This window comes from Corapipo altera, unplaced genomic scaffold (assembly GCF_003945725.1).
Source record: "Corapipo altera isolate COAL_440 unplaced genomic scaffold, ASM394572v1 45, whole genome shotgun sequence".
In the NCBI taxonomy this organism is placed as follows: Eukaryota; Metazoa; Chordata; class Aves; order Passeriformes; family Pipridae; genus Corapipo; species Corapipo altera.
In genome coordinates, this window is record NW_020884877.1 from 14042414 (window position 1) to 14068762 (window position 26349).

Consider the following 26349-nt stretch of genomic DNA (forward strand, 5'->3'; position numbering starts at 1 on the left):
TCGGAAGCTGGACTTGAATCCCATTAGGACCATGAAACATGGTTAATAAATTTCAGTGATTCTTATTCTGATTAAGTCCTCTAAAGTCTGAACTACCAGAAAAGATAATATAATTTATTCCTTTGAGGAAGGACAGACAGGATATTTAAGAACTAACCTCAAGTCTGAGAAGTAATAGATAGCAGAATAGAATCAAGGAACTATATAAAGGCACTTGCTTCCTACAGATTTATGTTTCTTCCACTAGTAGAAGAGCTATCGGAGTTCTTACAAAGTCTTAGCTGGTTCCCCAACTGTGAGGTATTTTCCTGAAAACTATGAACCTGAAAATTTGGGGGTTTGAAAAAGAATGTACTCAAGGCACTTTAAAGGCTTAAACAGAAAGGGTCTGTTAGCTTATGGCAGCAGGATACACTTTTAGGAAAAGGTAAAGAGCCTGTACTCAGGAAGCACACCAGCAAGAGCACAGAGCCACCCTCGTAACCTGCTTGTGTGACATTACACCCAAGAGAGCACAAGCCCTACACTGTACGAGAGTATCCAAGCAGAACAGCCAGAGGAGAATCAAATTAGGAGAAATTTAAGAGATTGCTTAAATTTATATATGAACTTCCTATTCAGGTATCTATTAAGTCTTGATGCAAAACAGAAGGGTAAAAGAAAATTCATACAACTGAAGTGACACTGCATCTGAGAATCTACTTTGTTTATTTCAGCAAGAAGTGCCCCCAAACCTAAAGTACAACATTTTAAAATCTACAACACAAAAATAGAAAATATTCAAAATGCACAGAAACACAAGTCACCTTTAATGTGATTAAAACGTCACATGAGATTTTTTGCAGTTAAGTGGCAATTAAGGATGTGCTTTACAACACTGTATAGAAATCTGCAAGTTCCTGTACAGGCAGGATCCTCACGCTTGTGCAAGTCGTTCTAGGACTCTTCGGTAATCTGAAACAAGCTGTTGGAAGCTCTCTTCTAACTGCTCACGTTGCATGTTTAGGTCTATTTGGTTCAACTGATTAGTCATCTCCTCTGGTCTTAGACACCTTCTCATCTTGGCAAGTTCTCTCTGTTTTTTCTAAGCAATCAAACAAATAGCAGTTTGAACACAACAATAATTATCAAGAATATGGTATTTCATTAAAATTTATTCAATTTCAGTATCTAGTTCTTTAAGAGGTCCCTAATCCCAAAAAAAGCATTTACAGTGTCTGATTAGTACATCTGTTCTGTTAAAGCCTTACAGTTTCTGTATTACCAATGAACTAGTGAAGTGAAAAATGGTTTTGATTTTTTTCCTTAACCAAACAGATTAGGTCTAACAATACACCTACTACTGAAGATGTATGGCATGAAAAACCCGATTGTAAAAAAATGACCAGGATATTTAGTTCTACACTGACATTAATCACACTGGTGTCCCACTGTGTGGCTGTTCAGCCAACTAATTTCCCCATAACTATCAAAAATTAATTTTAAGCCTCCTGTATACAGAAAATTTTCACAAATTCTTACAAATTATTCAAGTAACAGTTGTCAGGGACTAGCAGTAACAACAGTGAAATGAAATAAGATTATTTAAAAGCATAAGTGTATTTGTACAGCAAGAAGATGAGTTCTCCTTGCTGTGTCACATGTGATATTTTTACCTGTTTCTTAAAAACACTTCAAAATGCTTTTGTATTTCCTTTTCCCAGATATACTTTTATACAGCTGATATCTATATCTGAATATATAGATCTTCAGGTACTTTTAATTCTTCAGTCTTCTCTTGCTTTGTAAAAGCAGAATGTCATTCAACATTTCATTAAAAAAAGACATTATGTATGCCTGGCATCTTATCAATAAATCTTTGCAATGCCTATGGAATCAAGAAAATTTCACCCAACTATTTCTACCATCAGTCTCAAAATTAATCTCCTTCTGTTCTCTAATTTTACAGTTATCTCTCACAGGAATATTTGTTTTCTTTCTGTGGTTGATGCTGAGGGTCATGAAGGAGGAGTGGAGACCACAGTAAACTGTAAATGAGTAAGATCAGAAAAGCTTTTATAATCTCCCACAGATTCCACAGATAGGCAAAGTTCAGTTCAGAAAAGGAGATTCTGTACTTAAGTCCTGATAAGGCCTCCAGGCACATTTCTGCCAACAATCAAGAAACCTTTCTTTGTAGAAAATGTCAAAAGCAGCACAGATGTTCAAGTTTTAGATTCTTGTTAGCTCTACCTAGTCAAAATGTATAAGATACTCAAAACATGTGGTGAGTTGCCCAAATCAAAATAGAGATGAGTACCTTCTGACCAAGCTTCTGTCAGTAGAAGAAAACCTTCTTATTCTAAATCTAAGTCTGCTTAATTAACAGGAATATCTGTTTAGATTATAAGTATTAGCTCTGAAAAAAGGCTGTCAGCTTTTAAATGCCCATTGCATCTGATGCTGTAGCGTTAGACCATCTCTAAGTTCCAGATTCCTGGTAAAAAGCAAGCTCCCTTTGCGTGTTTCAGATAACCAGTTGTTCCAATATCCATTTCCCTCCAAATATACTACCAGCACATCCAGGGACACAAGATTCTGAAAACTGCCATCAGTAACATTTTATCTGGGCAGTTTCAAGAGGATTCTTAGGGAGCAAGTTACTGGGCTAGGCAGAAAAGTATATTCTGTTGAACTAGCAAACCCAAACAAAGTTATCAGCACAGCAATGGTATTTACTTCCAACAGGGATGACATGAAGAACAAAGACATGATCAGGGAGACATGTCTACCAGCACAGTCCACTAATATCAAAATCAAATCATCGTCAATTAATCAAAAGCAGAGTTCTTCAGAAATGAAGAAACTTCACAAGCTGCTCACCCTCCAACTACCTTAAAGTGATGCTCTGTTCACTAATATAACAAATCTTCTATTTCCTGTATTAGTATTGCTTATACAGAGAGCAACATACCTGCTGTATCAGTCATTCCAATCTAGTGGTGCCATATATATAAAAGTCTCAGTATGTTTAGCAACCTTGCTAATGTGAAGACTTCAATGAGAATAGATATATTACATGTTTTTTCCCCTAAAGTTTCCACATATAGTTTTATTACTGCTACTGTTAGCCAGGAAATAGCTGTAAGATGCAGTATCATTTCTACTAAGGTAGTGACAATTTAGAATTATTCTATTATACAGCACTATTAAAATGAAGCTATCATATGCTTCACATAATAAAATGATATCAGTAGTAGAGTATGCAGTAATATTCCTGATTGTTTATTAAAGTTTGCTCTCCCTCCCTCCAAATTACCATCTATATATTAAAAGTTAGTTTAATTTTATTTCTGAAAATTTTTTGAAAACAGCACTGTAACTAAAATTTATTGGAAATTGTTTAAAATGAGTGTATGAGTAAGCTGTTTACTAGGTAGAACTATCACAAACAAGGTGACTATTTCAGAACATGAAACTTAAAATCAGGGAAAAAGGTTTTGGTTGCTTTAAGGATTCCTTTGAATCCTCATTGAAATAGCAGAAAAATCAGAAATGCAATATTCTAAAGTAGTAATATTGCACATCTAGCAATACAAAATCCATTCATTATCCATGCATTTATTGCATGAAAAGACTGAAGTGGAAACACCTGCTGGAAGCAGTAGAATTGAAGCTGCTTATTGGGAATTTTGCGTTTCCCTCACAGGACTTCAGTACTGAGTGAATGAACTGAAACCATGTAATAGTCCTGTTTGCTGAAAAATCACCTTATTTGTAGTGGACACTGACTGAAATTTAACAAATGAGACAAGACACTCATGAAAGAGAAAATGTATTGATTAAGGTTCTGCCACTCAGCATGACATGGTGTTATCTCCAGATCAGACAAGTATTTAATACAGTGCTGGGCTCTCATTTCTGCTAACAGCCCCCATAATCCCAACATGAATACAATCAAAGTTTTGGTATTGTAGTATAACAGGGTAAGTGCTGCTTTAGGAAGGTTTGCAAGCTAATCGAGGTATTCCTCATACTCTTTTTTCAACAGGATTTTGGTTTCCTTAGCAAGTACCTAATTGATGAGAGTAGCTAATGTGCCAGTTATAGCAATAAATCTGGATTTATTTGTGGTCTTTTTTCATCAAGAGTCAAAGACTGATGCCATTAGCAACTAGGATATAATTTTTTCAACCTGTATGTCAAAGGGTCAGTTTATGCAACACAGACCAACTATAGTGAAGATCCTGGAACCCATAATTAATAGGAACTAAGAAAATTACTTTGTATCTAGTTTAGTATTTGCTTGAATTTTACTGCTGAAATTACTGTATATTCCATCTGCACAGAGTTCTATGTTGATTACTCCTAGCAAGTTGTTTTGTTAAGACCTAGCTAACAAGTAGAACAGGAACCTAAACTACTACCTAGTCTGCAGTATAAACTTATTACAGCATTTACATCTTCAAATTTTTGGCTTGCCTATTTAAGATATATTTTTAGCCTTTTCAAGAAATTGACAATTTTTTCCCCTTAAACCTACATGGGCATAATGCCACTTGTAGCTAGATACCATAAGCTTAATAGCAACCTCCTGCTGGAATTGGGCAGGAAACAGTCAGGATCTTCAGCACTGCAATGTACGAATGATCTCTTCATCTGTACACGTGCCAGCTGAACACTGCATAACTAATAGTAGTTGATTGGCAACATAATTGGCATCAACTACATTTATGGAAATGAAAGTAAAATCAAGTATAATTAGCCCTGAAAAAAGTATTAAATGATACTTAAGTTATATACACCTTATAGGGGCCAATCAGTCTTCTCTTAACGTCCAACCGGTAGCTCCTGGACTGTTCCGCATCCCCCATATTTGTTGCACGCAATCGGAGAATTTCATAGACTCGTCTTGTGTGTTGCTAATGAACAGAAAGGAGAACAAAAACCACGTCTGAATGAAGAGGTCACTCAACAGAACTCAAAGTGGAGAAATATTGAAATATTAGAGTAATTCCTCAACCTATCAGAAGACAATCAGAGGCATGGACAGAGCCTCTGTCAAATCTATCCTCCTATCAGCTGGGTTAAATGAATAAACATTCTTCTTTTAACTTCAAAACCATTTTCTTCCATGCAGCCAGTGTCCGGTCTCTCAAAGTGTTGCACCAGCTGTAGAGGTGCTTCAAGGACCTACTGTTAATAAACAGCAGAAAGCCCAGAAACCAGAATCCAAAAATACTTCAAAGAACTGAAGGACTGGAACTAGAGTGACATTAAACAATATCAAACAGTAGCTACTCTGTTAATTTTAATAATCCCCATATACCTACTGCCCTTCAGAAGGCCCACGAAGTTCTAAATATGAAAATGAAACAAAAATATTTAAAGTTTTTTGTTTACTAGTGAAGAAAATTAATTAGTAAACGGAAAAACAGAAGTGCTTTTGGTATCACTATCTGATAGTATGACATCTGGGGAGAAAAAAACCCCACAGGTTGTATGAAAGCAGAATTTAAGACCAAGTATAAATAAGGTGGTTTGTTTGCTATACTAGCATGTTTTTACACCATTAAAAAAACCCAAACCGAACATTTATCCTTTCAGATTTAAAATACAGAAGGTTTACACAAACTATACCATTTTCATGAACACATCTGAATATGGCTTCACATTCCCCATCCCTCAAGCCTCAAAGTTTTCATTAAACTACATTCGAATACATTTTTTTATTAAGCAACTCTGCCATTTCACTATACTCACAAACGAGTTTAATAACTTACTGAGATTACCAGCAAATTTAATTTTCAATTTACCTGTTCAGTTCTCCAAGTGTTTAGAGTTGCCTTAGTAGCAGTTGTTTACCACTTACGTGTTTATTCCCAAAGCAACATTTATTATTTACATAAATACACTTGAAAGACATCAAAACCATGTCAAACTCTATTACAACAACAGACTTTTGTAAGTAAAAAAGGCATTTATCTAAAACCAATAGCTAGGTCTCTCCAGACACATCCTGAAAAACTGTCAAAATAAGCCAGAGTGTGTAAATTCCAAGTCTCCATCTCTAAGTTTATATTGTTATTCTATTATTTTGATAAGAATATGTCCAACTACAATGGTTCTGATTTAGTACCTTATTTATTTTTAATTTTTGTTGAGCTTCCGTCACCATTTCTTGACTGAAACCCTGCATTAACTTTACTGGGGAAAAGCACAGCAAATCCTGACAGAGCTTTACAAGAACAAAGTCTCTTAGCTTCACATAGTTCTCCGACGGATCTTCAGCTAGAAAGAATAAAAAAAGCCTATCAGCATTATTTGTTTTCTCATCTCTGGGATGTAATTACAAGGAACTATGGACAACAAAAGCAGATACAGCATTCATCAGTGTAATACCAAGGTTGTGGGTTTGGTCCCCTTATGGGCCATTAAGATTAAGACTCAATGATCCTTGTGGGTCCTTTCTGACTCAGATTATTCTGTGATTCTGTGATATAAAAAACTGTGTTGTTTAAGTAGTTAATTTTAAGTACTGCTATCAAAGGTTTAGGTGTTTGACAGCAAACATCAAGCAGGTCACTGAAAGAGAAACTTGTAATATTTGTGTATGCAGTACTGTACAGTTTTATATTATGTGCATTTATAAGAAACTAACATACACGTTCAATCCCATTTAACTTCTTAGGGAAACAAGACTACTCTGTGTATAACACCTTTTTTTCTATATCCTCTGTCTATTCTATATTTGACAGAGTGGTAGAACTACTAAAACACAAATAAATTAGGTGGACAAAGAGTGGTGAAAATATCCTACTGTACACAAGTAAGCTAGCTGAAGACAGGTACTGACCACGATTTATAGTCTATGTTAGCAAGGAAGACAGGAAAAGGTAGAAAGACCCAAAGGACACGATTATCCAAAATTAAAAGGCTGGAACCACCTAAGCAAAAGTTGATCACAATTTCAAGTTACTTCCATTTTGCTTAAAATGACAGCATAGCTATCAAAATTGCTGCTTTAAGAAAAAAACACCAAAGTTGAGAACTAGCCTCAGTTAACATCAAAGTGGTCCCATCCACATTGTTCCTATTTATGAACAACATTGTGAATATATTTCTTTCTTCCTTGTTTGTTTAGACAGGCTCACCACAAATAAGTAGCAGGGCCATGTTTCCCCCCAACCCTCATTTTCGCATGAACTAACCTTGTTGAGTTTATTGCTAACCAGCTTATACCCCACCTGTGTTTTTCTTTAGTTTTGAGGAACACTGTAAATAGTTGAAATTTGCAGTTTTAGGATGATCAAAAAGAAAAAACAAAAGTTACCAAGGACTGGGATAGAAGTTTTTGCTATCTTTGTCCAGCACTACACAACTATTTTTTTTGGTTGGAGGATGCTTATGATGATTGTATCAGTTAACATGTTTTATGCATGAGTGGCCTAATCTCGTATGGCAAACCTTATAGCACTTACTCTACAAAAGAGATTGGAGAAGGTGCACTAAAGTTCACTCCATTCGTTTGAGCTCAGATTAGTTAAGAGAAACATGAGGCGGTTTCTGTACAGTAAGCACTATCAGCATACATTTTGTGTGTGTCAGCATGACCAGGTATAAGCAGAACAAAATATTTGTTGTAAATGTGAAACTCGGAAGTTTTTTAATACATTGTTAGCTCTTTCAAAGAGGTTAACTCTTTTCAGAAAGGTTAAAGGCTTTACTTCTCAATTTTACATGATACTTAACTAAATACCCTGCCAATGTCAGGACTGTCCAGCCGAATTTCCTGCTCAAAAGGACAATAAATAATTCTGTAAGAGCCTTGAATGAGATGTAGAATATTGTAAACTTTCTCCTGCTTCATTCCATAAAAAAATTAAACCCTGTTTTAGTGCACATTTACTGGTTGCTACAACCCTGTATTTAAGGCACTGAGCCATGCATATGTCAAATGATTTATGCAGTACCACACGTTAAGACTTTATTCATCCTCAGTTAAAGCTTTGTACTATTAAAAGGAAAAAGTAAATGCATGATGCAGATGATTTTCTGTTGCATAAACAAAGTTATACTTCCTTGGGTTCCCATGAACTGGATTAAAATTATGAGGTGGATTACCTTTTGGTATGATTATGCTGCAACAATGCATTATGAAGCAAGCAGTCAATTGTGTTTTAATTAGAATGGGGAGTTATTTCTAACCAAGATGAGACTGCACATAGAATTGAATGGTCAAGTTGTGCTTCAACTGTATTTCTTCCTATGCTAGACTTGAAACCACAGGACAGATGTCACACTTGTGGCAATTTCTAGTGTTATTTTTGTTATGCACATCCACCCTTTATCCCCTCTGCCATTTCCTCAATAATCTTTTATTTTTAGGTATTTGTGCACACACCTCTAATATCACAGATGCCTTCAGCCAGCAATGTGTGCTCCTAGAGCACAAGTTCTCTACGGACTTTTACTGTCTGTAAAATTTCATCTTGCACACTAATATTAATATGCTATTTTAGTTAGATGAGTGTGTGCCCCCGAAGTTTGAGTTTTGGTTAACAGAAGGAAGTTGAACAAGGAATTTGACAAAGCTTGATCTCTTGGCAAACTCAGCTGTGTATCTCACAATAAAATGGCTAATTAGCTGGTAATCCATTCATGCTAGGGATGGAATTTTCCTGGTGTACTGTTCTCTAAGTAAAGTATTTAAGGAGCTACATTATATACACTTCTGTAAACCAGGGCACTATTGATGCTGGACTGCGCAGAAGCTGAATCTTCAAAAGGCTGTGTAATTCTGACAAATGAACACAGAAGTTAGCTTGTGGGCTCACAACCTGTGAATGCTACAAGTTGCTTGTTAAAAATTTAACACAAACCTGTTATATCAAGTACTGTAGGAGAAGACATATAGTATCTATGAACTGTTTCAAGCAGCTGAGCACCATGGCCTTCTCCTTGGAATGGTGGCAAGATCAGCATCTGACTACAGACAAAGGAATGCATTTTCAGTTCAAATTATGCATTTGCAAATATAAAGTCTTAAAAACAAAATGGTATTTCATTTTAGATTAAAGTATGTGTAGCAACCTTAATGTTAAAATGTAATTTTCAACAGTCTTAAAATTGTTAAATATTCCAAACTTGTTTGAGATTCCCTCCGCTTCAAGAAGGAAACAATGAAATAAATCAGTGCATAGACAGCTAATAATGGGGATTTTTTTAAACAAATCAACACCATTATAAACAAGTATTGGGAACTTCAGCAGTTCCCTCTTCTGAAATAAAAGGCAAGGCACGAGTTACACCGCCAATTACCTTACACGTGGCCGGGTTTTGTCTGGGTACACATAGTAATTATAGACTGTCATGTAGCCTACGGTCGCAAAGAGCGTCGCTCCATCCTTATTATACTTCTCAAATCTGCAGATAAAACAGAAAGCCAAGCAGGTCAATTACAGTCGCGCTCCCATGCAGTGTCCATTTTCTTTTCCATTCTCCAACTGAATTTTCAGTGTCAGCAAGCTACTCTGTGAGGGCCCAATGGGTACACCTGCTATGTTCTGAATGTACAATTCACTTAATTGGTGTGCAGCAACTTGGATAAATCAGGCCTCTTTACAGCACTTCAGTGCACTTGCCTATTATAAAGATGAATAGGTGGCAAGTAAAAGAAAACACAGGCAAAGCTCATTTTACTGTTTAAGCCTACATTCAGGGCTCTAACGGACAACAGCATTTAATTCAGCTCTATTCTCAGGCTTTCCCAAAGCATAATGGAGGAAAACTCAAGCCTCATAAACAATGGTTTTTCTTTCCTGGGAAAAATATCATTATACTGCTCCAATAATTGGCCAGCCACAATTAAAATGCAGGCTTTGTGGAGGTAATAAGGTCCACTGTTGCTTTAGAACTGTACTTACACTAGAAAGTAGTTCCATCTTTCATCATCTACATCAATAAAGCTAGCAGTTTCAATAAACCACATCAAGAACGTCTGAAGCCTTTCATGATATTCTCGAAAGCCTGGACATGTCATGTCAGCCTAGGGAAAAAGCCAGGAGAAGTCAGGTGAAACCTATCACAGATGTAAGAGGACAAAAAATATGCAAAACATAATTAAATTCTCGGATATAAAAAAGCATGTTTACAATGATTAATAAATGGATAAAATGATAGTATTTATATACTATAGTTGAATCATTACAGAAAGTGCATCCTTGCAAAATAAAATTGCATTTGGTTGCTCGAAAGCAGAAGTTTAACTTAATTTTTCATACCTTGTATATCTGGTATGTTATATCTTCACCAGCTTCCTCATTATGGATAGAATATGTGTGTAGCAGCATTCCAAAGGGCTTAAAGTTGACCTCCTTCTCCAGCAGAGACACAAAGTCATCTGTGTTTGTGCAAAAACCAGGCGGAATGATTTCTCTAATTTTACTTTCAACATCATCTGCCTGCAGATTACAAAAAGGGGCAGGATCAGTGGAAGATGAGAAAAAACCAGCATTGATGTCATTATTGTGCTATAAGAAATGATTATATGAGAGATGATATGGCCTACCAGTAAATTAAAAAAAAAAAAAAAAAAAAAAAAAGAAGGGAAGCATTTCTGTTGTTTAGTGGTGACCTTCCAGCAAGTAAAGAAGCTGCACTGGTGAAATCAGAAAGGTCACAATCCAGCCACTGTAAGCATCAAAAAGTTCTTGGTTACAGCATAAGTTAATGAACACTATTATGTTTAGAGATTGCTACACTTGTCCAAGTTTGTCTAAGAGTGTTGATAGCTATTCTGTAAGTGGAGCACATTCAGAAGCTAAGACATTCCAGACAGCAATTCTCCAAGACTATGCTATGCAACACAGCCTTGTAGAATTCAGGTTTCCAAACAAGCAGCTTGCAATAACTACTAGGTAATGCAGAACTAAGCAGAGAAACAGACACAAAGATCAAAAATGTTAGCTCCCAAACAGAAAAGTGACAGCTAGCACACTCTTGCATTCTTGTGTTCCCCTGCTTGAAATGCCTGTCTACAGGATCAGCTGCAAAACACATTACAAACTCAGACAACCACATCCCCCATTCTAATAAAAGACAGTTTTGAAAACAAAGTTTGACACAAAATAGTACAATTTAAGAATACTGTCAGCAAATCTGACCTGTAGCCTAACGTACTGTGGAAGACAAAATATTCTGACACCAAAATTTAATTCAGAGATTTCACTTTGGTTATCTGAAAAGTTAGAGACTATCAGCTGAGCAGACTTCATAATCCTTTTCAGACCCCCAGAAGACCACTTGATTGAATACATTTACTACTTCTTTTTAACCATGAATATTTGATGAAGTTTCACAATAACGTATTACTGCTTCTCACCAGGCAATAAAACTTAATGAATTGGTCTCAACTTAACAAAACCGTTCTCCTCAATACAACCCCTAAAAGCCTGACATTACATTCAACAAAATGAGCTTACATTCAATTCAAACTTGCCTCTAGACAATGAATCCAGGTTTTTACTTAATGGAGTTTGCCGTGAGTTCAGCTGTAATGTTTGTATTGTATCTATTTCCACAAGGACGGACACAAGAACACTTTGTGTTAACTTACTAAGCAGCTCTTTCACACCGTTTACATGCATGATGGGTATTAGTTCAAAACCAAGACCCTTGCTACTTAGCATTCAAAACAGGGAAATTAAGATGCTTAGAACAAAATACACTACAAAAGGCTAATACAACATGCTACTAATTCCTGTCCTTTCAACCACAGGCCCTTAAGTAGAAGCAATGCACCTGCAAATGAATAGCACTTTATCATTCAGTTACAGTTTTATTGTAGAGAAAGATGGATTTAGTTCAGCACAAACAAGTTTTATTCTTAATGGTTTGGTACTACCAACATTTATATTTATATTTGGAGAGAGAGCTATTAAGCAGTTAAAATACAGCTCTACAATACTTGGTGTAAGAACCAAGTTAAAACATGTACAGTCTTTACATCCATTTCATTCTCAAAACAAAGATAATTTATTGGAGCCTTTGCTATTCTTCACAGACCAATATTAACTAAAACATTTTCTTTACACTTACTGATTTAAGTGCATTACATAAAATCAGCCATTTTTTCAGAATCAATGAAATACATTAAAAAACATATTTATATGGAATACATTTTAGAAAATACTTTTTTTTTTAAAACCATGCAAATGCACTGTTTAAGCAGATCTTAGTCTGCACTGCTTACAGAGCTGTAGGGAACCACAACTAAGAATCCATAGTGACTCATTTTATATAGCTGAAATAGGCATGTAATAACAACCTAGAATTAAAACAGTACTTCCAAGCATCAGTTCAGTATCTCAGGCTATGTGGAAGCTATCTAAAAAAGGTGAACATACAGTATGAGATACCATATAAATAATGATTAAGTAATTTTGCATCCCTTCATATTTGTAACTTTCTTCATTAGTGGTGAGAAGGAAGCCAAACTTTCACCTGCTGAAAGCCTGTAAGATAACACATCCATCACTGGTTGCCACCAAGGAAAAATCTTACTTTCAAAAAAATAGAAAGGATTAAAAGATGACAGAGACTTAGCAGATAAAGCACCAGATAATACTTCTTGGTTCTATATGACTAAAACATATTTTCACCTATTGCCTCCTAAAAATTCTCTCCCCTTGAAATGGGATCTGACATAATTTAAGAAATGAAAATATAGTCTTCAGTTACTTTTAGGGTTAACAGGATTTCTCTCTCTTACAGAGCAAATCCCAGAATCCTCAGTTGGAGTGATGGCAGAAGTTTAAGTGATCCAATTTTCAATTAGCAAGTCCTGGAATACTGGAATCTTGACATATCAACAACATAAAAAATAATGTTTCATTAACACCTGTACTTTTTAACAGAAACATTAATTACTTTGTAGGCCCTTTCCAAACCCTTCTGAGGTGCTCACATAATCCAAGGACCTACCAGAATTTGTTTACTGCCTTCCCTTGTGTATTTCCTTGCTATTGTTGAGAGGGTAATTTCACTCATATCTTACCAACAGGAATGGATGCACGTAATGGCACAGAAGTTTCTCTTCAGAAAAACAATCCTGTTGACTACTCCAACAATGTTTAACATAGGCAAAGCCACATACAATGAAGCAATGCAAAACCCTGAATTAAGCCAGCCAAGAACTGTTGAGCTTTTGGTTCATAGAAATGCTGCCTGTAATGTATTACCTTCATAATCAGAATCATGTGTGGTGATGACAGGGAATTTGGTATAGGCTTGTAATTACACTTGATTTCTAGTAGGACTGTTTAAATGGGTAATGTCTTTGTACATTGCATTTGAGTCTGGATAATTTTAATATAGAGATTATTCTTGTACTAACAGGCAGCTATGACATTTGTATACCATGTAGATGCTGTTTCAAAGTGACTGAATTTAATTATAGAAGCATATTTAAAAGCTGAATTTCTCTAACAATTACATGCATGTATTTCAGTGGGGAGCAATGGAGTGATCAGCAGTATTACATGAAAGAAAGAAAAATATGCCAATATTAAAATAACACTTTTTCATTAACTTTTGTATCAAAGTCTATAAACGTATAGACTAGCTGCAAAGCAAGATATATAGAGTTTAGTGAAATACTTTTCCTCCATCCTATCATAAAATGCAGATGAAAAGGAAAATATTGGAACAGCTGCAAATCTCAAAGCAGCAATACAGAGGTCAATGCTATTAATATTTACACTAGAAGAAAGCAGCTTCTCTTTAGATATTTGAAAGAATCAACTTCACCCAAGGGAAAATTCTGTCTATTTTCATTAAATGAAGTGCCAACTTCTGTTCAAAACACAATCATACTCTGCTGAGCCTTCCTCAATAAAGATGGAGCTAAACCATGTTCAGATGTATAAATATGACTGGAGTTCTGTCTCTTGACATTTCAGGATCGTATCTTTTCCTCATGTTCAAAAACATCTTGGAGAAAAAAAAAGAAGAGGTATTGGGATAAGTATTTCTGTCAGTCCTAGCAGGGACTGTAGCAGCTGCTTTAGCAATAATCAAACCAAATTTAATATCACAGAATAAAACCACCTGCCATTGAATGGGCTTGTATGGGTATTTAGATACAAAATCCTAAGCTGTGAATAACTTTGTGGAGCATTAAAACCAACATCTTACTTGTAACCAGTTATGTTAAAGGCAGAAACTGCTGTCCTTTCCTAAACACCATCTATTCACAGCACAAAAATTATCTGTCATGCATGGTGGATAATCTGCCTCTTAGTATAATTATCCTCAAGGAGCAGAGATCAGCAAACAAACAGTTAACTCAGAAAAATAAATGTTAATGTGCATTCAAATTAACATCCTGCTGTAATGACAGCTTATGTTTTAATCTCTGCAAATGCATTCATACTTTAAGGTGGTTAAACTGATGGCAAATACAAATGAGAGCAAGATTGATTACAGCCATGTCTTTTTTTCTGCATAGGTTTAGATACAGCAATATGAGCAGCCTATTTGAATGTACAGTGTTAGTAACACTAAGGAAAGCACAGAGTGAGCAACCACATTCTTCCCATCCAGTCAAAGCCTGTAAATGCTCTGGAAAGCACAGAGAAGCCTCCCTCAAAATGATCCTCTTTTCTGTCTTCACCTCAATCCCTTAATCAATTGGAGGAATAATTCTGCATAAGAAACAGGGCTTGAAAAAAGCAATGATTCTGATCAATTAAAAGTTTCAGTATGCTTAGGACAAGACAGACCTTGTTTACCTTGCCTGTACCTCCAGAAAAGTAAAGTGGGTCTCCATTTGTACAGAAAATAGACTGTCAGTAAAAAGGTGCTATGGTGTGAATTCCTGTTGTGATAATTATGAAATTATACTGGTGAAAGGTTGGACCATTTGATTTTAATATGTTTACTACATCGCCAACAGCTTTCCTTTTTCCCTTATTTCCAAAAAACTTCTTAAGATTGAAGAACATGACCTTTCACTCCTAAGATATGTTGCTCTAGCCTTGAAAGTATTTCAGATATTGTCCAGGCACTTAGCCTGTTGAACTAAGTATACTCTAAAACACCTTCAGAATAAAGAAGGACAAACCTTTAAAATTCACTTACCAAAGTAATTCCAATGTATTTCTCCCTTTACAATAGGCCTCTCCTTGCAATTATTTAAATAAACTCCAATGAACTTGAAATTAGTAATTTACATACAGCTCAGAATATTCTCAGAATATTCTGAGAGCATATAGACAGTACGAGAGAAAATAAATCTTTTCTACAAGTATTCTACAAGCTCAGAAAACCTGTAGGCAAAAATAGGAAAAACAAACAAAAAACCCTGCAGATAACTGTATATCATATTTCTTTAAGATGTAAAGCACACATGATACCTGTCCACAAGTTTATAATCTCTCTTCTGCCTTACTTGTCCTCCACATTTAAAGAGACACACATACCACATCATGAAGTGCTTACAGGAATCTCCTTTTCCTTCTTACTGAATTCTCTTCAGCATAAAACCTGGACTCAGTTAACGTGAAAATACAGACTTGTCAAGTAGAGGGATTTTCTGTGGAATTGGCTTTGGTATTAGCACTTCATGTCTCACTGTACTGCTTGACACAGTTTTGATGGCACTGGAGTCAAAGAAGGGGAAAATGTACAGATGAAGTCCATAGTTCTTTTACAGCTTAGCAAAAAAGGAAGGTTTTTTTGTTTACTGTTAAGTTAAATCATGCTTTGGAGGGATATTACTAAACCTAGAATTCCTGTCCATGCCCAAGTAAACCTTCTAAATGTCATGTCAAAGGTAGAAGCACACCTGCACTTACCTCCACACAGTCAAACTTCTCGCTTACTTTCGATGTGTATTCAATGCGGAAGAACGTCGACAGGTTACCAGCGATGTAATACAAAAGGATCTTCAGCCCCTTGTAGCCAAAAGCAATTTCACTGAGAAAGAAGAAAAGAACAATCAGGAACTCTACACAAAGCAAAATATTCACATCACAGTGCTTTCATCTCATTGGAAGTTCACATCATCTTTCCCAGTAAGGTAGAGTAAGCTTCCCAATAGGAAAAGGGAATCAAACTGGATTGTGCACTATCCGGACAGAGACAATGACTTAAACTATTGCTACTGTGGTGCTCCTCTAGTGGAGAAATACAACATGTTTCTGAACTCAGCAAGGCAATGTCTCTGCCCTTACTGTAACAGCTCAGGAGAGATATAGCTAATACCTGAAATAGCTAATACTGTGTTTATGTTTTTTCAATAGCTTAAACTCCTTAACAGGTCGATCAATAACATTTATTAGAAATTACTTTGCAGTGTAGTATAACATTTTGGAATAAACTACTGCAATTTATACTGTACAAAACACAGATAATGAGACATAGCAATATGTGGACAGTTTTTGGTTGAGTTTCTGTTTAGTTATCCAATGTCACCAGAACTGAGCAAATGCAAAAAAAAAAAAAATATATATATAACACAAAAGCCTTTTCTACACTTTGAAAATATGAGTTGCCTGAATACAAACCCTATATTCTTATGAAGTATAGAGAATTGTTTTTCTAGCAAAAATCTTGATAAAACAGTAGTGTTCACAAATTAACAGGTCAATTTTTGTTATTTTAAAGCATAGTTGTTTTTTTTTACTGGGATTTTTCTTTTATGATAGCACATTCATAATTTAAAACTTGAAATAGAAGTTCCAGAACAATTGCTTGTTAGTTATACTAACAGATTGGAGAGTTCTCCCATTACTAGAATTATAATTATTGTCAATAATAGCTGCAATAGATGTGTAATAGTGTAACTAATTTATTACAATTTATATACATAGTTAATTGTAATTGGAGTACTCAGAATGCTTTTAAAAAGGAAATGGAAATTAAGAAACATAACTATTTCAAGAAGCCCACAGAAACATGCATCTGGATTTTCCTTAGTAGGTTGGGTTTGTTGTTGTTGTTGATCTTTTTTAACTATGGTCAGATTGTTGAATATCACTCTACTGAAAATATGAAATGACACTTCAGCACTAGGGACAGAGTGGCTGACTTCCCTACAGTACTAATTAAGTCAGCATACTCTAAAAAGAAGAAACAATACTTTTCTACTTTGACTTTAGTAAGGATTTTTGACACCATTTCTAAAGCATTCTTTTGGACAAACTGGCTGCTCATGGTTTGGACATGTGCACTGTTCACTGGGTAAAAAACTGGATGGATGGCCAAGCCCAAAAAGTGGTGGGGAATGGACTTAAATCCAGCTGCAGTTGGTCACGTGTGGTGCTCCCCTGGGCTCAGTGGTAGGGACAGTCCTGTTTAATATCTTTATCAATGACCTTAATGAGGGCATCAAGGGCCCCCTCAGTCGATTTGCAGACAACACCAAGTTGGGCAGAATGTTGAGCTGCTGGACTTGGGTCACAACAACCCCACTACAGCACAACAGACCTGGGGAAGAGCAGCTGGAAAGCTGCCCAGCAGAAAAGGACCTGGGGGTGCTGGTCAACAGCAGCTGAACATGAGCCAGTGTGTGCCCAGGTGGGCAAGAAGGCCAACAGTGTCCTGGCCTGTATCAGCAACAGTGTGGCCAGCAGGACTAGGGTGGTGATTTTCCTCCTGTACTCAGTATAGCAGGACTTCTTGTTTTCTAACAATTTGGAAGCAACTCTTCCCTTCTGGACCTATTAATTTGACTATGGGAACTTTAACTTACTCATCTCCAAACACTTGATGGCTGTACTCTGGATTAAATGTTGTGTTGTCATCCTCCAAATCCTCAGGAAAGCGAACTGAGAAGGGGGAAAAAAAAGATCATGACCAAGTCATTGGCTTTGGTTTGTTTATCCACAGATGCCCTGGTAGCTGTTCATGCATTCTTCTGCACAGACAACTTCAGTTAAGAAACTATCTCCATTAGGCTGACATACAAATGAAATGACATCCTGTACAATTCAGGTGCATGTTGTTTGATCTGAGGATGTCAAATCACTATTCAGAATAAAACTGAGAAACTGCCACAGATGCACACATGTATATGTTTCATACATGTATCTCCTGAATATTCTGCCTTTAACTTCATCTTGCACACTGAGGACACTGCCCAGTTGGCTATTCCTGCAATAAGCACATCAATCATGTAATCAATGTTGCCTTCTTCTGTCATTCTTCTCCTAGACGCAGGTGAGAACACTTCACTGTAGATGATTTTCAAGGAGAGATGACTGGAAAGGAATGTTTATGTGCATTTATATTCATGTCAAAATTTTGGAGAATCAGCATGGATACATACAAAACAGCTGCAACAATATTATACTGGTACTTGTACCAATATTACCAAAATACTTAGTGATTTTTTTTTCTTCCTGGTTCTTTACTTTTCTTCAAAGCCTAGTAATAAACATGGCTTTCTCTGGTAATGTAAAAACATTCACTATTATGGCATCTATTCAAACTCAGCAACTTACTGAACAAGCATTTTATTCATGCTTATGGAATTATAGCTTGCTCCACAGCAATTATGACAGAAGTTCTTCCATCATTAAACATATGATTTATTAGTGGATGAAATTAGAGATTAAAGTAAGATTTTCTAGGAAAAAAATTTAAAATAGTGAGAAACTTGATTCCTAAACATTCTGTGTATTTGCAGTTTAAAAAAAATGCCTAGAATTGGAAGGGCTGTAACTCTTAACTTAGGCATTAAAGATACAGTTCAGTCATGCTAACAAAGTACAAGTAGCTCAAAACAACTGTTACAGTTTTAATGCTGAATGAGTTGATATTGCATTAGCATGAGTATGCAATGCTGCAAGAGTTAATATTGCTATTACAGCTTTTTTTTTAAACCATGTGGAATATTGAACTACAGCTTCATTGCTGCTTTACTCCAGTAAAACCAGAGACAAAGAAAAGTTTTTTTCTGATAATATTAGAGAGGAATTATTCAAAGAGAAAAATGTGAATGAGGAGTGTCCAAGTGACAAGATAAAAGTCTGACCCTCTCAAAAGCAAAAGAGATGGTTGCTCTTGCCTTCTCAGGTTTAATTCAGAGACCAACAGATTTGAGGCAAAGTAACAAGTGTTAAAAGAAAGCAAACAAAAGAGAAACAAAACAAAAACCAAAGAGCAATTCTCAGAAGAAATTATGACCCTGAAGATGATAGTGTATGACTGCTTTTATATCCCATGAAAAACATGCAATGTTTGGTATTTTTTTAAATGGTACAACTTTGTAGCATCTCATATCTTCCTCTTAACACAATTTGTATGTGGAACATCTAAACTCCCTGGAAGAAAAAAAGCAAAAAATTTTAGCTGAAATGGGCAATGGGTACCTTAATTAAAAACCTGATATAGTAGCTCCTTGGATTTCTAGACAAGTTTCACTCAGATGTCATTATCTCTAATTTTTTTGTCTTTAGAAAGGTGGAAGAGAAAAACAGAACATTCGGTCTACTCTTTGAAATAATCTTTCAGAGTAAGAGAAATATTCACAAATACAGTGGTTGAAAAACTAAAGTATTTTGCTTATAACAACATTTTGGCTCACAAGCCATTGTGTACTGAAAATGCTACTAAGCTGTACAGAACAGATTGCTAATAGTTCTGAAAAGTGCTTAACAAGTTTATTACTTCAATTTCCTTAATAAATTAAGGTATATGTACTGCTCAAGGGAACAAATAGTTGAGGGGCTGTAAAGATTAAAAATTAGACAGATACACCTTATTCTTCAAGTTATTACAGCTGCACGTAAGTTTAAGACATAAGCAAGTCCACCAAGAGTTCTGTAATTGTGACTGTATTTTAAGTATCCTAGTAAGCAAATTGGCTAAAGAGAGCAATAAACAGTTCTTGAAAGATCGGTATATTTTCTCTTCAGATTTTAAACAAATTTCACTAAAAATGTCTTGTGTAATCCAGATGTCAAGGGGGAAGGGCAGCAAAAACCCCAACCCAACAACACTTTTTAGCCTTTTATCCCCCCCCCATCAAAGAAAGAGGAAAGGGAAGTATGTTAAAAACATATAATTAGATATTTGTAACCCTAAAGAAATTAGTTCTGCTGCTATGGTCACCATGAAGTCAACACATACTTAGGACTACACCATGTCACAAGGATTACAGAAGCAAAGAATATAACAAATGCTTCAAGAAAATAAGATGATGTAATTCCAATGCACTCTGGTAACATGGTAATAAAGTGCTGATTATCATGCAGAGATAGGACTGAATTTCTACAGCTGTACTTTAATTCCAGTAGTCTCAGCAAACTAGACCATGTATTTCTTTCTTGAGTTGCATGCTCACATTAACAAGGACATATTAATACCTGGGTGAATTTAAGTATAAGAACATTTCTTAGGAAGGTACTGATACTCCAATATCAATTGTACAGCATTTAAAAAGGGACATTACCTAGCTTCAGCTGAATTGCTTCATTTGTATTACACTTGTACTCAGCCAGCTTCTTCTCCATAGCAGTAAGTCCTGAAGAAAAAGTTGGGTTTTTTAAGGTTTAAGGGGTGTTCAGTCTATGTGTCACTATTATTCAAAGATCATATTAGAAAAAGGGTTGTAAAAACTACAGAAAACACACAACACAAAACCACTGAACAAGATTAAGAAAAGCTACAATATGCTACAGTGTGGTAACATGGAGAACATAGAAATTTATCTTAAACACTTCTCTGGAACTATAAACGAGAACTAGAAAACAGACAAGCATCTCTCCATTTAGGTTCTAAGAATTAAAGACATTACCATAAAATTAGCAAGTGTTATAAATTATTACCAATTAAACATGTATTTTAAAATGTAAGTATGAAATTAAGAATTCAATCTAACATGTTATTTAAAAGAAACTGGTTAAGTAACACGTATTAAGTGTTTGCATTAAGTCATTTTCACAAACAGGTGTTCATGAACTGCAGTGGTATGTAAACCACCGGCAATTATTTGGCTACCACTGCTCTTCCAGAGCGGATGTGGGAGAAAAAAGCAAGCGAACTGCATTTAGTCTGTTTTCCAAAGAATCCAGCACAGAAGACATTTCACTGATGGCATTTTCCAAGTGCTTTACGAACACAGCCCCCCTTCACTCCAGAAGTATCACCAGAAAGCTCTAATATAGCTTACTTCAGTCAGTGAACTTGGGAGGAAAAACAGTTTCGGGCTATTAATTCCCTGCCCACTCCCAAGAAACTCGCGGACAAGGAGATATACTCCGGCTCAGCACTACCGAGCTCGGGGGCCGTGAGCCCGAGGACGCCCCGCAGCAAGAGCACGACCAGGGTAGCCGGGAGACAGAGACACGGCCGGCGGCAGAGGCAGCCGCGCTCCCCTCCCTCACACCCCGTACCGCGGACCGTCCCTGCCGCCCGCTGCCCCCGTCCCGGCCTCACCCGCCATGTCCGAGCGGCCCGCGCAGCGCGAACCAACCCGCGCGCCCGCCCGCCGGAAGTAAGCGCGCGCGAACGCGCTTCCGCTTCCGCCCGCCGACAGCGGGCCAGGAGCCAATGGCTGTGCCGCGCGGCGCGCGCGGCTCGCGCGCATGCCCAGCGCTGCCTCGAGCCCTGCGCTCGCGCGCTCGCGCGCTCGCTCGCCTGCCCGGCCCCGCCTCGCCCCGCCCAGGGGGGGCGCGCATGCGCAATGCTGGCGGCGCGGGCTCGCACGTGTCCCAGCCCCGGCGTGACGGGAACGTCCGCCCGCTCGGCCCAGCGCCCTTCGCCTCAGCGCCCCCCGCACGCACCGAGCGCACGGCCCAGCGCCACGGGCACGCTGCAGCCGAGCAAAGAACCAGAGCTGTAGCGTTAGGAAATAAATAAATAAATAAAAATCCGTGTGCTGAACCGCTTGTTACAGCCACCGCGTAGAGGATATTTCTGCCATTTTCTTTTAAGGGATTGGTTTTTGATGCACTTATAAACACAGATTGTTACTCTGTGTGCTGCTTTGGACTGGGATAGAGCGATTACTTTTCTTCCCAGTGGCTGGTGTGGGGCCAGTGGTGGATTTGTGCTGAACACAGGGTTGATAATACAGAGTTATTTCTGTTATTGCTGAGCAGGGCTTGCGCAGAGCCAAGGCGTTTTCTGCTCTCTTGTGCTGCCACACTGGCAGGGAGGGGGGTGTGCATGGGAGGCTGGGAGGAGACACAGCTGGGACAGGTGACCCCAACTGACCACAGGGATATTCCAGACCGTGTGGCGTGCTCAGTATAGAAAGTGGGGGAAAGAAGGAGGAAGGGGGGATGTTTGGAGTGATGGTGTTTGTGGTTATACATGGTGGGGGCCCTGCTTTCCTGGAGGTGGCTGAACACCTGCCTGCCATGGGAAGCAGTGAATTAATTCCATGTCTGACTTTGCTTGTGTGCATGGCTTTTGCTTTCCCTATTAAACTGCCTTTGTCTCAACCCACGAGTTTTCCATCTTTTACCCTTCCTGTTCTCTCCCCAGTCCTGCTGATGGGGAAGTGAGTGGCTCTGTGGGGCTTGGCTGCTGGGTGGGTTAAACCACGACACTCTGCAATTAGTATATATTTATGGACTTGCTGAGCAAGACACTCTAGTGGTCAGATGCTTATCAAATGCCTATCAGATGCCTATCAAATAGGCAGATTTCTATCAAAACTGTTCTTGCTGTCAGTTGTGACATAGCATGTGAACTCTGAGTTATATTCAAAGAATTTTTGTTGACCTATAGCCAAGAAAAGTTCTGCTTTCTAGAGAAAATTAGTTGTTTTAAACTTAAGAAAAGTGACTCATTTTGTGACCACTATTATAAACTGCCAACTACTGTATTGTAGTTTTATATCTCGCTGTGCTATTTGGCGTGTACCAGAATCTGCCCTTTTTATATTTTCCAGTGGCATGTGATAAAAGACACCTTGTTGGGGCCTTGAAATAATACAGCAAGACAGAACATGTAGTATTAGTTAAGCCAGGTTTTACAAGCACTTACTGTGATGGAACTGTCCAAATGAAACATGAGCTTGTCCTTTCTTGTGGCTGTGGCCTGTATGCTTTTCATTTTGAGATATAACACGAGTGTGCTCTACTGCTAAAGACCCTGTCAGAAGTTACTGAATTCCAGCCAGGTCTGATAACTTTGCCTCTGGTTCCTTTGTTTGAAATACAGGGCTACTACTAATTTGCAGCCAAGCTGCCAGAACATCAGTCTGTGAACTTGGAACCAACAGGTCAGCTGACCCTTGAGAGAGCAGCTGCATCTGTCACGCCAGAAATGAGCTTCACCAGCGTTTACAGGAGCTCGGTTTTGCACTGTGCAGGTGCAGCCAGCAGCCCCCGGCAGGACCCGCACCCGCGCCGCCGGTGCCTCGGTGGGGGCAGACACGGCACCCAGACGGCTCCAACGGCGGTGTCCGGCACCGGCCGCCGAGGGCAGCGGGCAGGGCCGGGCCGGGCCGGGCGCGGCGCTCCCCCCACAGCGCTGCGCTGAGGCAGCGGCTGCTGCGGCGGCGCGGCGGGCGGGCGGCTCCTCCTCCTCTCCGTCCTCCTCCTCCTCGGCGGGCGCAGCATGGCGGTCAAGGTGACTCTCCCGCTCCGCCGCTTGTGGCAGGAGGAAGCGGGCGGACCCCGCGCGGGGCCGGGGGCGGGCGGGCGGCGGGAGGAGGCGGTGGCCGCCGCCGGCGCTGAGGGAGCCCGCGGGGGCCAGGGGGAGCGGCCGGCGGTGATGGTGGGGCGGCCCCGGCGAGCGGCAGCACGGCGAGCGGCAGCACAGCCCGCGGTGCCTCCGCCGCCGCGGTGCCGCGGGGGGTGCGGGCCGGGGCCCCTGGAGGTGGCGGGGGTTGTGGCGGAGCCGGCCTGGCCCGCGGGCCGTGGCGGGGCCGTTCCGAGGGGCCGTTCCGGGGCCGGGGCGCCGCGGCTCTCGCAGGCAGCCCGGGGCTGACAGCTGTCACCGGCACCGAGCCTGGTGCGGTCCCACAGCAGCACAGCGCGGTCTTGGCTGGGGTTGGGCCTGTGGGTCTCAAGGGACGCCCCATGGCCGCCCTTACAGCGAGTGGTGTCGGGGCTCTGTCAGTGGCACGGCTCTCGAAGCAGTATCTTGCTTGTGTTTACAGGTGCACTCAGCCAAAAGAGCGGACCCCGCCGAACTACGAAATATTTTTTTGCAGGTAAAAAGATCTGTCTAGCGTTGTTTAAGTGACAGACTTCTGCTTTTTGCCCTCCCAGCAGTTTGCCATGGAATCAAACACATGTTGTGCTGCTGGGATACTTAAAACTTCACTTCGCAGGCACAGTGTATTGAAGAGGCTGTCAGGCATCGAGCAGAAACTGCTGGTGACACAAATCCTGATTAACCATTTCCAAATTATAATACTAAATATTTTTCTGAAGTATTTTCAAGTTTTCTATAAAATAAATAGCTATAACTAAGTACTGTTATTTTTAAAATATACTTTTCCAAGATTCAAAAAAATTATTCTGCCTGTATGTTTTATCTTTGGGGTTTATGTGTGTTCCTCTCACAAATGGATGGACCGCTGGCAATGTTTTTGGAACTTAAAATTGATAACTAAAGATTTATGCATTTCATAATATTATCCCTTGCAGGGCCTTATAATTGAGATATATATAAATAAGAGCATGAAGCTTTTTACACTCCCTTAGTTACAGTAAAGCACAGTCAGAAAGGAAAATCAAGTCAAACCTGTAACTTTGGTAATAAGCTATGAATCAGGCTTATGGAATAAGAACAACAACTGTGTTTTAGGTCCATAGTTGGGGCACTGATATTTCAAAATCACTAAAATAACTTCTTTTCCTTTTCTATTGAATGTTAACACAGTATATTCAAGAAGGTTTTCTCTGTGAAAAAGTTAAGAATATAAAATGAATATTAAAGCTAATACTGTAAATAATAAAATCTATTATTTTTGACATGTAACTTCTGGTTCTACTGTATTATCTAATACTTTCCACATATTACAAGTAGTCAGAGAGACCTTTTTGCCTGAGAGAGAGTTGTTAGATCCCAACCCTGATTTTGGCGGATATTTGTATACTGGATTACACTGGTAGTATTCCAGGAGTGCAAAAACTTAGAATGCTGACATCAAACTGTGACATCCCAGCATTTAATTTCTAGCAAAAAATCTTCCAACAGCCTGGGGGACAGTCTGGTTTTAAAACAGCTTCTTGGTCTTCTCCATGTCTTATCTTGTTATCTTCTAAGAAACATGCAAATTAAGTTGTGGATTGTTGCATGCTCTGAGGGATGAAAAAAATGAACACTCTTCTCTCTCCCCTTAAGTATTTGAGATTTGCAGTAAAAAGAGCATAGAAAGAAAGTTTATTTTGCATTATATTTGATTAAAATTGAGTTTGAAATTGTGTTTCTGTTTGATGGGTAGCAATTGAACTTAGTTGCAAGCTTCAAAAACATCAAAGGAGAATCATTCTTTCCAAGACTTAAGTTGTAGAGAAATACTGCTAGTGTTGCACACATCAGGGGTCAAATGTGTTGTGCTCTTTGCTGAGAGTGCTGGCCTGTCTGTGAGCTTCAGCTAAAGGTCATGCATTCCTTCCTAAATTTGGCATCCCTTGGAAATGGTTAGAAGGGAAGATGTGAACTGTAGGCCTCATCACCATCCACCTTAATCATAGAGAGTGTACTTAAATTTCCTTCTCTTCATGCATGTCTTCTAAAGGGCTATGTGCCCTCTGTCCATGTAGTTTACGTTGTATTAGTGGATTTCCAAAAGCTTGCTATATGTTTATTTTTACTATTTTGAACTGTTAAAACCCTAACATTTTACTTGCATTAAAAAGATGTGCTATTATTTCTCTGTAATCCTGTAACTATGAAATGCAGGCATTGAAATTCTTTGTCTGTGCACCATCAGCTAACTTAGGTGTTTGCTAAGCAGGCTTCAGTAACAATCATAAAAGAACATATTGGATAACAAATTATCCCTGAAGGATAAAAGAGTTAGGTAGAAACACAGCTGCTAGATTTCTTAGTGAACCTTCATTCTTTTTTCTTAGGGAAGACACAGTCAGTCTTTGGGAAATATAGTTGAATTATTCCCTGCTTGCTGAGTTCAAGTGTAACCTGTTCCAGCAAGGTGAAGAAAGAAACAAAAACAAATTCTCAGTTTTAATACAGGAAACTTTCCCCACCACCGCTTAAAAATTACCTGAGTCTCTTGCTCATAGCTTAACTTGATTTTAAAAATGTAATGTTGATAGTACCTGTAGGTCTCTTCTGCTTTGGAACTTCTCTCTCTTCTGCCCAGGTAAAATCATTGGGATAGAAAACTCCTTTAAATTGAAAACTAACCAATTTTAAAAATAAAGCAGTGTTTCT

At 38.5% G+C, this 26349-nt stretch overlaps 2 protein-coding genes across 5 annotated transcripts in view; one reads left to right on the forward strand and one right to left on the reverse strand.

Annotated features, from left to right (window-relative positions):
- Nucleotides 1-689: 689 nt before the first annotated feature.
- On the reverse strand, nucleotides 690-21511 carry HAT1 (histone acetyltransferase 1). 3 transcript variants are annotated; one of them, XM_027637195.1, is made up of 11 exons: nucleotides 21388-21447; nucleotides 20438-20509; nucleotides 17735-17810; nucleotides 15837-15957; nucleotides 10263-10442; nucleotides 9906-10027; nucleotides 9301-9405; nucleotides 8862-8968; nucleotides 6119-6270; nucleotides 4785-4901; nucleotides 690-1084 (listed from the first exon to the last, which is right to left on the reverse strand). In XM_027637195.1, the coding sequence occupies exons 1-11, from the start codon at nucleotides 21428-21430 to the stop codon at nucleotides 917-919; spliced, it is 1263 nt and encodes a 420-aa protein (XP_027492996.1). In that variant the 5' UTR covers nucleotides 21431-21447; the 3' UTR covers nucleotides 690-916. The 3 variants fall into 3 exon arrangements, with proteins under 3 accessions (XP_027492996.1, XP_027492997.1, XP_027492998.1); XM_027637196.1 differs by having other exon boundaries at nucleotides 787-1084; nucleotides 21424-21511; XM_027637197.1 differs by lacking the exon at nucleotides 21388-21447 and adding an exon at nucleotides 21158-21355 and having other exon boundaries at nucleotides 787-1084.
- Nucleotides 21512-23491: 1980 nt separating this feature from the next.
- SLC25A12 (solute carrier family 25 member 12) overlaps nucleotides 23492-26349 on the forward strand; it is a 47845-nt gene continuing 44987 nt past the window's right edge. The window contains exons 1-2 of one of the 2 annotated variants that reach the window (XM_027637274.1): nucleotides 23492-23568; nucleotides 24101-24154. In XM_027637274.1, the coding sequence (XP_027493075.1) occupies nucleotides 23557-23568; nucleotides 24101-24154 (66 nt within the window). In that variant the 5' untranslated portion in view covers nucleotides 23492-23556. Of the gene's footprint in view, nucleotides 23569-23697; nucleotides 23716-24100; nucleotides 24155-26349 lie in introns of those variants that run through there. The other variant, XM_027637275.1, reaches the window with a different exon arrangement.

What these genes read in the sequence shown, in the direction of transcription:
- HAT1 (XM_027637195.1), bottom strand. Translation starts at nt 21,430, where the DNA reads ATGGCGGGTGAGGCCGGGACGGGGGCAGCGGGCGGCAGGGACG. An exon ending in AGCAATTCAGCTGAAGCTAG is followed by an intron (nt 17,811 to 20,437) that starts GTAATGTCCCTT and finishes CCCCCTTCTCAG; the next exon opens with TTCGCTTTCCTGAGGATTTG. An exon ending in AGAAGTTTGACTGTGTGGAG is followed by an intron (nt 10,443 to 15,836) that starts GTAAGTGCAGGT and finishes TGTAATCTGCAG; the next exon opens with GCAGATGATGTTGAAAGTAA.